Source organism: Lutra lutra, chromosome 1 (genome assembly GCF_902655055.1).
Source record: "Lutra lutra chromosome 1, mLutLut1.2, whole genome shotgun sequence".
NCBI lineage: Eukaryota > Metazoa > Chordata > Mammalia > Carnivora > Mustelidae > Lutra > Lutra lutra.
In genome coordinates, this window is record NC_062278.1 from 201,464,112 (window position 1) to 201,476,525 (window position 12,414).

Here is a 12,414-nt window from a genome sequence, read left to right on the forward strand (position 1 = left end):
GAGAATTCACTCTATGTTTTGAGTTACACTGAATGGATTTGAAATGTTAAACAACTATCTTTAATGACTCCTTGCATCAGGGAACGACAGGGTGATTTATAATAACTCAACCTTGATAGCCCATTAGGTGATGCTGTGTTGTTATTTTACATTTTGCGGGTATGATATTCCGGAAGGATTTGATGAATTTTTAATATCCCAATGTATTATTTGATGTTCCGTAAAACACGGAAACAACTTTATCTTGATTGCTGTTAAGACTGTATGGTGTTCATATAATGATAACCGTCAACGTCCACTTACTGAATGCTTGTTGGGCACCAGACATCACGTTGAGAATTTCATTTTCACAGCAGCTCTGTAAGGTAATTGCCACAGTTGTCCCCATTTTTCAGATGGGGGAACTCAATAGAGAGACTGTCATTTCCCCAATTAACAGCTGGGAATTGAAACTAGGTGTCTTTGATTTCAGACCCGAAGCTCTACAACTTTTTCAGAAGTAGAAAAATAAATAAATGAAAGCATACACATTCTTTTGCACTTTTTTTTTTTTACCTCCACAGTGTATAATAGATGTTAGTACTGCCTTGTATTTGAACCAAGATCCTGAATCTGGAAAATCCCCTTCAGGTGCTAGGAAGTATTGTGACAAGGTAGTCTTACTGGTCTCCCTACAGCATTGTTAATGGGGGGTCTGAATCTGCCATTTGACAATTCCTTCAGTTAAACAAAGCCTCTTGTCACGTTAACTTGCCAAGATATATTACATTAATTCTGTTTGTTGAGTGTTTTCTAACGGGGCACCTGGGTGGCTCAGTTGGTTAACCGTCTGCCTTTGGCTCAGGTCATGATCCTGGAGTCCCAGGGTCGAGCCCTGCATCAGGCTCTCTGCTTGGCGGGGAGTCTGCTTCTCCCTCTGCCCTTACCCCACTTGTGTTTTCTCTCTCTCAAATAAATAAGTAGAATCTTTTTTTAAAAATGTTTTCTAAGAAGAAGTGGTTTGGTATGAAATTAGTTTTTTACAACTGGGGGAGGCCTCCGCGTCTTCGCCACTGTTACCGCGCCCCACCTACATTCTCCTCAGCCCCAGTAGCCACACTGGCGCCGCTCCCCCAGCAGGCGATGTGAGAGACTGTACAGTGGCACTCCCTTAGCTTTCCGACCCTCAGAAGTGCGCTCCCCGGCAGCCTCAGTCCTGGGTGTTGGCCTCCTTTCCCCACCCCGCCCATCCCCGCGTGGTGTCCACAGCCTCTGCTAAACCCCATCGGGGTGTCCCACGAAGTTCGCATGAAGCCACTTCTGCTTTTGGGGAAGACCTGTATCAGTACCTACCTTGCTGACTGAAAGAAATCCAAAGAGGATTTTTGCTTTTATGAAAAAAGGTAAAAAGCAAAAATAACATTTGGCGTTTGTGTGGCAGCAGGCCACCACAGTGGCAGTGACACCCTGTGCGGAGCCAGTGGCCTGCCGAGCCCCTGCCCTGGGAACCGCACTCGGCATCCCTGGCTCTTAAGCACCTGCGCTTTGTCTCCAAGTACTCTGTGCGTCTGTTAGCAGGATGTGTGCTGAGGTATCCGAAAAGCCGAAGAGAGGGGCACCGGGGGGCTCAGTCAGTTGAGTGTCCAGCTCTTGGTTTCAGCTCAAGTCATGATCTCTGGGTCATGGGATCCATCACGTCAGGCTCCATGCTCAACGAGCAGTCAGTTTGAGATTCTTTACCTCGCCTCTGCCTCTCCCCACTGCTCGCTCTCACACACAAATAAATAAAATCTCAAAAAAAAAAGCAAAAGATATTATTCTGGGGTCTAGAAATGGTCAAAAATTTTCCATATGAATTAATAATTGCTGCTTTACTTTCTGCCATTTTGGCTTAATGAACATTTCCTAGGCACACTCCACGTGCAGATAGCCAGGGAAACCTGTAATTGTTGCTCACACAGATGAAACAGACATTTGCCTGAGGAAAAACTGCACTTTTTTCCTATAGAAATGTTGTACCCTCCCGCTCTCGTGCTTGTGTTTCAGATGCAGTGTAGTTCCGGGCCTTTCTAGGCCTCCTCGGGTGCTGAAAGCCATGTGTTTCAGTGAATTGTCTTTTTCTACATAAACATTTATCTGAGTAACTAGTCCATATGCTTTAGAAATAAAAGCGTATATCAAGGGTGCCTGGGTGGCTCAGTTGGTTGAACATCTGACTCTTGATCTCAGCACAGGTCTTAACTCTCAGGGTTGTGAGTTCAAGCCCTGCATTGGGCTCCACACTGGTCATGGAGCTTACTGGGAAAAAAAAAAAGAAAAAACATATGTTGAGGTTGCTTAGCGTTTTCAAAGTACTTAGGTTAGTCTCCCCACTAGAACGTAAGTCCTGCTCAGGGTCAGACTTTCTTTGTTACTCCTACTGTGTCCTCTGGGCCCAGGTCAGAACAGGCCCTGGCACCTTGGAGATAAAGAGGGAAAAAAAAGAGACGGTAAGTGAATATGGCCGTCCTGCTTAAAGTAAAGGTACAGGATAGCTCAGGAGTAAAAAGCATAAATATTTCTCCTTCAGATCATTGCAGTGGTATCAGTAAGCCAGATCACTATAATAGATGGAACTTTTAACATTTTCAGATGTAAGTGCTTTGCTTTTTCTTAAGGATTCTGTGATTTGGTGGTAGGAAGGAATGGCCTGCTATTTACAGAATGGTTAAATTTGGAACTTAGTCCCTAAGGTTAAATTTCTGGAACTTAGTCCCTAAGGTGCAATGGCTAGCTTTTTATCAAGAGCTATGAAGTATAAAAACAAAGGGAGGGTTGCTTACTCAGCATTTGATCCCTATGTCCTTATATGCATTGCTGACATAGGGCAATTAATCACTATTAACTTTGTGGTAAGATACTTGCCTTATATCCATTTGCCAAGGAAAAAAGGTAAATTCTAACATTATACCAGGAGCCCCTAAAACTTGGGTTTTATTATAAATACAGATTTCTGCCCACCAGCGTGGGGAGGTGGTTCGGCCTTAATCCCTAGCACATCTTCAGTTTGTTGGTTCCTTAGTTCCAGACTCTATCCATCCTTGCTTCTGCAAACTGTTTTGGTTGATGGGGAAGAAGTTTGGTTACACTGGTTTGCAAGAGATTTCTTTCATTGGGTGCTTCGATTTGTTTTTTGTAGTCTGCTCCATCTGGACACAAACATCTGACAGTGGAAGAATTATTTGGAACCTCTTTGCCAAAGGAACAGCCAGCTGTTGTGGGTCTGGATTCGGAAGAAGTGGAGAGGCTGCCAGGAGATGCCTCCCAAAAAGAGTCCAGCTCATTCCTACCATTTTCTTTCGAGCAGTCAGGAGGAGCCCCTCAGTCGGAAAACCTGGGTGTCCATCCTACTGCCCACCACTCAGTCCCACCTGAAGTCCCTACCCCGGTGCTGATCACTCCTGCCTCCATCACACAGTCTAGTGACAAACAGGCCCCAGGCTATGCCATCCCACTGCGTCCTGTGCTCAGTCCCACTTTACCAGCAGAAGCTCCTACAGCACAGGTTCCGCCCAGCTTACCCCGAAACACCACCATGATGCAGGCAGTGAAGACCACGCCGAGACAGAGGTCTCCACTCCTGAGCCAGCCAGTCCCTGAGCTGAGCCATGCCAATCTGACTGCCACCCAGAGCCCCTTCAGGGCCCCCCTGAGCGTGACAAACACAGCTGGTACATCCCTCCCAAGCGTGGATCTTCTCCAGAAACTCAGGTTGACCCCACAGCATGACCAAATACAGACGCAGTCTCTTGGGAAAGGAGCCGTGGCACCCAGCTTTTCCCCAGCAGCTGGCCAGCTGGCCACACCCGAGAGCTTCATAGAGCCTCCCTCCAAGACCGCAGCAGCTCGAGCCTCAGCAGCCCTGAGCAACATGGTGCTTGCTCCCCTGCAGGTACTGGCAGGAGGCTGGGTGGCTCTGACTGGTGGGGGAAGCTTCAGAGGCCTTGACAGTGACAACTAGGATGCAGTCCCTTCAAAGAGACAGCTGTTAGGTACATCCGGGGCCGGAAGACGGGAGGTAAGAAGCCCTGTAGTGAACAGCCAGATCACTGATACGTGGTGGTGTGACTTAGTTCCACTGCCCCAGAGATAGCAGCTGGTCAAGCCAAGAAGCCACACCAGTGTTTTCCTATCAGGGCTTGCATTGTAGAGGGTTGGTTTGTTTCTGCCTCACAAGTCCAGAAGTCCACATTTGACTCAGGACCGTAGATGCAGATTATCGCCAGCTTTGGCCCATCCCCAGTTCCCTTGGTATTCACTGAGTGCCCACCTTGGGCCAGGCACACTTGGGGTGCCATAACAGTATCCCAGATTTGGAGATACAGGATCAAGTGAAGCTTCCTAGTGAAGCTCATGTTCAGCTGAGATCTGAAGACTCAGTGGAGGTTAATCAGACCTTCCCTAGAGGTAGAGAAGAGTGTTTGAGACAAGGAAAGGAAAGTAATATGTGCAGAGGCCTGGAGATGAGCAGCATTTACTAAACATGAAGACCTGTAGTGTGGTCAGATCTCCTGCGGAAGGAGCTTGGAGGCGAAGTTACTGGCCAGTCAGCAGGGCTTTGGAAACTATGTGAAGCAATCTGAGGCTTGTTCTCAGAGCCCAGGGAGGGCGGGTGGCCTCCCAAGGGCTTTGAGCAGAGGTGGTGAACAGGGAAGGAGAAGACGGAAGCAGGACCACCGTCAGGAAGGAGGCCAGGTGGTTACCCAGTCTTGAGCGGGTGGGGGCCTGACTTTGGGAGTATGGACCAGCGGGTTCGTTCACAAGTGCGAGCAGTGGGACCTGTTGGTAGATTGCGGGTGAGGTGTGAAGAGGCTTGTCCCTCAGTGATGGATGAGGCTGGCAAGTTTACAGGTGAGAGTCACCAAGATTTCAGCCCTGTGCCCTTTAATAATAACCCTCATTCTTAAGATTTCACCAAATAATAGTGTACAGAGAGTCCATCATAGTAATTGTATGGGATTTCATAGTTGATGGACAGTTTTGTTCCATTCCTTCGAAGTCCTGTATGGAAAGACAGAAAACAGGGGCGCCTGGGTGGCTTGGTGGGTTGGGGACTCTGCCTTCGGCTCGGGTCATGGTCCCAGAGTCCTGGGATCGGGCCCCACGTCAGGCTCTCTGCTTACCAGGGAGCCTGCTTCCTCCCCTCTCTCTGCCTGCCTCTCTGCCTACTTGTGATCTGTCTGTCAAATAAATGGAATCTTTGAAAAAAAAAATTAAAAAAAAAAAAGACAGAAAACAGTGTTTTGGTTCTGTCTTGAAACTGTGCTTTCGGGCCATTTCTGTTGAGGTTTTGTGCAGTCTACGGAGAGAGAATGTTCTGACAGATGAGTACCACACCCCTGCAGTGGGCCTGCTGCTCTGGACGCCTGGCCAGCGGCCTGAACTGCCTCAGTGCAGCCCTGCTCTCCACTGTGCCTCCTTGCAGGGGCCCCGACGCACGTGTGCATTTGCATTTACCTCTCATTTCCTTCAGGGTCTGGGGCTCCACTGAATTTTTTTTTTTTAAGATTTTTAAGATTTTAAGATTTTTTTAAGATCTTTTTTTTTAAGATTTAAGATAGGCAGAGAGGTAGGCAGAGGGGGGAAGCAGACTCCCCGCTGAGCAGAGAGCCCGATGCAGGACTCGATCCCAAGACCCTGAGATCATGACCTGAGCCGAAAGCAGAGGCTTAACCCACTGAGCCACCCAGGAACCCCGGCTTTACTGAATTTTAAATGTATTTGCTCTACAACAAGAAGTTCTTTGTCTCCCAATGAATAAGGATAAAACGTAGCATGTGGAGGTGTGACTCTAGATGAAGGCTGTCTAGTGCCCCCTATCCAGAGTTCATGCCACCTTATCAAGGTTTCAGGCCACCAGGATGTGGCATCTCTACAGATTCAACAGCAAAACCGTGCATGGGATGTCCCCGCTCTTTTCCTTAGAGACGCCTTGAAGGTTCTGCACACAGCCCTGTTCTTGGGGAGACTGAGGGGGCGGGAGGGTGTCCCAGGGCCCTCGCCCTGCAGTTGAGGCAGAACTAGTAGTGTCCGCACTGTTCTTAACTGCTAAAGTGAATTTATCCCCGGTAGTTAGGAAGTTTTCATTGAAGCTTGCTAAGTCTGTTCATCTTTTCTTTTTAACGTTGCAGTCTATGCAGCAAAACCAGGATCCTGAAGTCTTTGCCCAGCCTAAGGTGTTACCCAGCGCCATCCCGGTAAGCTCTCCCTTTCTCTGAAGAACACATTCTCTTTAGGTTTTTCCGCTGGGCATGAAGTAAAACATTGTCGCTTGAGTGGCAAGTTGCAGCTCTCGGGCCTGGAGCCCTCTCAGGTGCCGTTCTGGGCCAGGCTGCCCTGCTCCCCCAGCAGAGTTCATTGCTGTGGCCCCTGTGGGCTTCCGGTCATGGTCTCTGGAACAGTGCCTTCCCTGACCGTGCGGACGGGGGCAGGCTCGCTGTTTGTCGGCTGAGAGCGTGTCAGCCTGGTTTCCATGAGGAGGAAATACTCTTTATCCTGCAAGGCCCTGATGCCTGGTTGAATCACCACCGTGCTCGGGCTCCAGGCCTGCGTGCTCTGCTCGCTGGCCTCGCTTTTTAAAAGTTGTCCCCACCCTCCATTACCTGCCAGCCCTGAAGTGCACACTGATTGTTTTCAGTTCCTGAACTTTTACCTTCCCATTTACCTTTGAGCCTTTATGCCTGGCCTCAAGTCTCAGAACTGAAACTGCAGCCAGGTGGTAGTAACCCATCTTCCCTGTCGCTTGTCCTGCCGCCTGGGAATCAGCGGGGGCAACGCCAGCATCAAAAACAGACTGGATGGCTCAGGCCCCAGAAGCCACACCCTTAACACTGTGGCTGTTTGTAAACAAAGAGGGTGGCAGGAGAAGGAGAAATGGAGATGCTTGTTGATTCTGTCAGATGTGGAAATTACTAAAAATGCTGATTATTTCTGGTTTAGTGTGTTCTGTTGGTTAGCCGTTGTTAGCGTACAAGTACATCTAATTGGGGAAAGGAGGTAGATGTTCGTTTTATGTGTAAGTTTTATTTGTGTCTTTGATACCTGTGGTGGTATAATAAATATATTGAACACTACAAAAGAAACTAATGTTTCATGTAACTGGGTTTTTTTACTCCTTTTTAAGATTTTTTTTTTTAAAGATTTTATTTATTTATTTGACAGACAGAGATTACAAGCAGGCAGAGAGACAGAGAGAGGAGGAAGCAGGCTCCCCACTGAGCAGAGAGCCCGATGTGGGGCTCGATCCCAGGACCCTGGGATCATGACCCGAGCTGAAGGCAGAGGCTTTAACCCACTGAGCCACCCAGGCGCCCCTACTCCTTTTTAAGATTTTATTTACTTATCAGGGGGTGGGGGTGAGGGCAGAGGGAGAGGAAGAGAGAATCCGTCCCGAGCATGGAGACTGAGGTAGGGTTCAATCTCATGACCCTGAAATCATGACCTGAGCCAAAACCAAGAGTTAAACGCTCAAATAACTGAGCCACTCAGATAACCCTTCCCTTCTTTTTTTTTTTTTTTAATAAAAAAAAAAAAATGTTGATGTGTAGTACCCATAATAAACTGTAGGTGTTTTACGAGTTTTAGCATACATAACATACCTTGGGTACCAGTCAAGATATGTAACATTTCCATCACTCTAGAAGGTTCCCTCATGCCCTCCTCCAGTCATTTCCCTGCTCCCCATATAAAACTTTACATTCTTAATTTATCATAGGTTTGTTATTATTGTGCATACCCCACTGGGATCATACTTCCTTTCTGTGATGATCAGACTTGGCTTCCCAATAAATGGACCCTTCATCCTTTAGCTAACAAGCCTCATTCATGACCATTGTTCCCCTGCAGGTCACAGGCCCCACACTGGTTACTGCAACAACCATGGCAGTGTCTTCGGTCCTGTTGTCCCCAAGTGTTTTCCAGCAGACGGTTACAAGATCTGCAGACCTCGAGAGGAAAGCAAGTGCCCCTTCTCCGCTGACTGTTGGAACATCAGAAAATCAGAGAAAGCCTTCCATTATTCTCAGCAAGTCTCAGCTCCAGGATACATTAATACATCTAATAAAGGTATGCAGGCCATCCCAGCAGTTGAATCTGTAAACTTTTGTCTTTAATATTAAAGAACGTATGAGTTCTTTAACGTAATGAGTTAACGTAATGAGTTCATAACGTAAATTCGAGACTAGCCAGAACTAATGTTTCTCTCTTTCTGAGCATACACTTCCAATGGAAAAGTGTCTGAGTGAATTCCAAAATATTGATTACAGTTGCCTCTGGGTTGTGGGATTCTTTGGGTAATTAGTTATACATCATTTATACAGCTTTTTTCCTAAGCTTTTGTCAAGGAAGTAAGTTCTGCTGAGGTAAACGAATCATTACCATCTCTTCCAGAATGATTCCAGCTTCCTCAGTACGCTTCACGAAGTCTACTTGCAGGTTCTGACCAAGAACAAAGACAACCACAACTTATGACTGGAGCAGAATAAATCCGAAGGCAGAATGTTGACCTCAAACAAATAGGCCTCATCATGGAAACTTCTAAACAGAACATTGAGTTTTGAGAATCCTGAAATTGAGCCTATGAGAAAGAGACTCATTCCTTAAGAATGTTTTTCCAAGTGACGTTCTCAGTGATAATGGAGGTTTCACTGTGAAGCATCACCAGCAGACCTTTGTTTTGACAAAAAAAAAAAAAAAAAAAAGAAAGAAAAGAAAAAAACCATTGTGTTAAGTTGTGTGGGTGTTTTCATCAGCTCTAAGAAAGGATGTGAAATGAGGAGTCTGGTTTTCAGCTTGCTTTCACTCTCAAGGTCTTAGGGAGGAGGGGTCACCAGCCTTGCAGCAGAGTTCAGCCCAGTCCGTGCCCCTTCCCCTGCTCCTCCCTCCCCAGAAGTTTGAGTTTGAGCCTTAGGCTGATGTCAAGTTCTGATCAGAGCAGAAGTCAGCTCTGTGCAAAGTAGCTTTGAGTTTTAAGGATCAGAATTTAAGTTGGCAAATTAGGACTGATTTGTTCAAATGAAGTATATTTTTATGAATGCCCCATTTGGGCCTTAAAAGTTCTGAAACTTCTCAATTGTGTTTTGTTCTTAAGTGTCCCCAGTGCTGCCATGCAGCAGGCTCCCCGGGCAGCGATACCATGTGACTAGGGCCCCACCAGGCTCTGTGATGGTATGGGAGTAGCATGTCACACCTTTGAAGCAAAGGCTGCGGCTGGTAAAGACTGAATTCGATCAGAAACCTTCACTTTATGTTAACCTCTTGAGTGGTTTTGAAAACGTTAAGTTTTGTGTGAAGTGTAGCCTTATTTTCCTTTTCTGTCTAAACACAGAAGTCCTTGTTGATTGTTTTCCTTAACACTTTGACAAAAGGACCAGTGGACCAATCTAACAAAGCCATTCTGGTTCCATTCCTCGAGTCTACTGAGAGTAGTTTTAAAGCTATGCAGAAAAGGGAGCTGTTATTCACACTGCCCTTACTTTATTATAGAAAATGGAGTTAAAAACAAAGTGTGAAATTCAGAACTTTACCAATGTATTCCTAGGCTGTGAGTACTTTTGCAGCCCAAAGTGTGAAAATATGTAAAGATGCTTTGTTATGCTGCTATTGACCTGCCATGATTTATATTTATTCTTTTATAGCATGTAATGGTGATTAGTAATATTTTAATGTAGAATTTGATTTATTTCAGCAATAGTAATTTTAAGATACTCTTTGAATGAAAGTGTCTTCGTTTCTATGATACAGATCATTTTGTAGTATTTAACCAATTAAGATGCACTGCTTACTTTTCTGAGCACTATTTAATGATGGGGTCAAAACCCAGTTGGCTCAACCAGGTAGCATAAGGATTAGCTGTGAATAATGCTGGTGGATGTGGTGGTTCCTCGGGAACAATCATTTTAAGCTTTAACGGTAACTCAATCATAAATCCATAGATTTTCTTTTTTTTTTCCTAGCTCAGATTTTAGAAAATTACTTGTGAATTACATGCTTGTTTTAGTTTGGTCTTAAGTTTTTTTAGCTTAAAGAATACTTTGATTGGCTTTCGTTAATCTGAATGCTTCCTGGGCAGTCTTCTGCTTGTCAGTTTAGTGTCTTTTCTTGCTGTCTACATAGTTACTTGTGAATTGTGCAGAAGTCAGGGAAGCTTAGAAGTTCTCATACTCAAGGGGGGAAGAGCTTGTTTTCAAAGGTAGTGTGTAAACCCAGCAACCAAAAATGAATTGATCATACATCACCCAGGAAGGACAATGTCGGAGCAAGATCCAGAGTGTTGCTTACGCCAGGAGATGGTGTCGGGGGAGCCACGTGACTGTGACTGTTCTCAGGAAACAGGTTTGATCGCACCCCCAGTGTGGTTCCGGTGAGCTTCGGTACATGGAAGAATCAAGGGATTCTTGTTGTAATAGACATTTGACTTGAAATGATTTGAGTATGTGTAATATTATGAAAGAGTTAAAAGAGAGAATATCCTAAGGAGGGTCGGCAATCAAATCTGTTAATTTTCACCCTTTCATCCAAGGAATGAATAGGACAGACAGGAAAAGAGAATCTATGATAAGTTTTCCATAGTGGGAAAATAAACTTCGAAGTGCCCAAGTCATGGAGACTTGAAAAGGGTCAACCTGTTTCAACTCTCAAATTTATGTATTCAAAGGATTTACTTAAATTCAGAAGCCAGAAGTTCACCGTCCTGATTACCAGGAGGTTCGGGCCAGAATGAGTCCTTGAAAGGTTAGGCCAAGCCTGACTTGTTGCAGTTGGATGACCCTGGCCCAAAAGTCACAGATCAGTTGCCTTATTCCTCGGTCAGATTTCCTACCCAGAACCTCACGCTAGCTTAGGTTGCATGTGTCCATAGCTGCCGTGACTTGACTGGAACCTTTGTCTCAAACCTTAGTTGAATCAAAGTGGACACCAAAACACAGATGCTTCTGGCTAGGTTTTGCAGTTAGGCCACTGCATCTGTCCGTGCATCCACCCCAACCCCAGTGGGTGGCACTGCTCTTTTGCTATAGTTAACATCACCTTTGGATAGACCCCTGCCCCTCCCATACAGCCACGTTCCTGCGCTGCAGCAACTCCTCCGCAGCGGGCGTCCTTCTAGAGATTTGTAAGGTGGGACTTTGAATCCTTAAGTTTTCAAGCGAGCCTGTCAGTGTTAGAAGATGCATTTCATACTGTGTGCATGGAGTGTCCTCATCTTACCTTGCAGACCTTCGGTGGGGGGGGGGGGGGGGGTTGGCCATCACAGAGCGGGGTTTTGCGAAGAGTCCGAAGTGACGGATCCTTCTCTGCTGAAGGCCACACAGGCCTCGTCTAGAATGTGTCTGGCCCAATTTTGCATGTCAAGCATCTGTCCTTTTTCTGCCTAGGTTTCCTTATAAAAATTAAAAACCCTATCGAATCTTATACTAGGTAATATGTTGAAACCATGCAGCTTTAATTACTATCCCTACTCCCCCTAAGAATGTAGTTTGAAGTTTTCTCATTTGGGTAGTAGAGGCCATAACTGCCATCGTATTACTGATAATGCAACATGAAATTGAAGGTGCCTAACTGCTTAAAAAAACAAAATCAGCCATCACACGGTAACTGGGCAAAACATAGAAACAGAGGAGCGAGAGGGAGCACAGGCACAAGTGGGCCCAGTCCACAAGAGTGAAGACAAGGAACCACAGGGATGTGGGTCCTGCCTTTTGCTGCATATTTGCTGCTAAGCACGAGTTTCGTTCTTATCTATCTTTGGTTTTCTTCGGTTGTATTCAGAGTACCTTCTGGAACCAATAGTGCCCTGCATTTTCAGGTGTATAAAATGTTAAGATCTAAGTCAAGTAAAGCAACTTACACTAGGCTTTTTCAAAGCTATGTTTAAGAACATTTCCCTGAGGGCCAGGGCCTCAAGGAGCCTGTTTTCCAGCAAAATCAGCAGGAGAGAGGTGTGCAATGTTTCACTCAGTTTTCTATTCGACATCTTCATTTGAAATGCTAAGATGCAATATCGTTCACTTTGAATGGGGAAGATGCAAAGTTGTGTTTCCCTTTTATCTGTGTGATTCCTTAAGAAACGTCTTTTTAAAATCTGTGTTCTCAATGGTTTTTTTTAATTCTGTATTACTGCTTTGGCCATGCAGCTCTCATGACTTTCAGTGTACGGGATTCTCAGCTCCCTGAAGTGTGGGGCTGAGAAGCTCTGGAATTACAGCAAGGTTTTTGTTCCATGAGCGCAATACTGCATCATTAACATTTTTAATGGTATGGATTTTATACCATCTGTGTATGTTTGCAAATATTAAGTTATTACATGTTTTCAGATGAGCATTTTTCATCCTAAATTTTATATGTTTGCAAATATATTTTTTTAATAAAAGTTCAAAACCAAGTTTTAGCACCTACTAA

General features: G+C 45.4%; 1 protein-coding gene across 1 annotated transcript in view; it reads left to right on the forward strand.

Moving 5' to 3' along the window:
• The window catches only part of DCP1A (decapping mRNA 1A), a 60,429-nt gene extending 48,019 nt beyond the window's left edge, over positions 1 to 12,410 (forward strand). The window contains exons 7-10 of the mRNA XM_047691877.1: positions 3,158 to 3,910; positions 6,150 to 6,215; positions 7,864 to 8,082; positions 8,407 to 12,410. Coding sequence (XP_047547833.1) covers positions 3,158 to 3,910; positions 6,150 to 6,215; positions 7,864 to 8,082; positions 8,407 to 8,487 — 1,119 coding nt within the window. The 3' untranslated portion in view covers positions 8,488 to 12,410. The remainder of the gene's footprint in view (positions 1 to 3,157; positions 3,911 to 6,149; positions 6,216 to 7,863; positions 8,083 to 8,406) is intronic.
• The last annotated feature ends 4 nt before the right edge of the window (positions 12,411 to 12,414 follow it).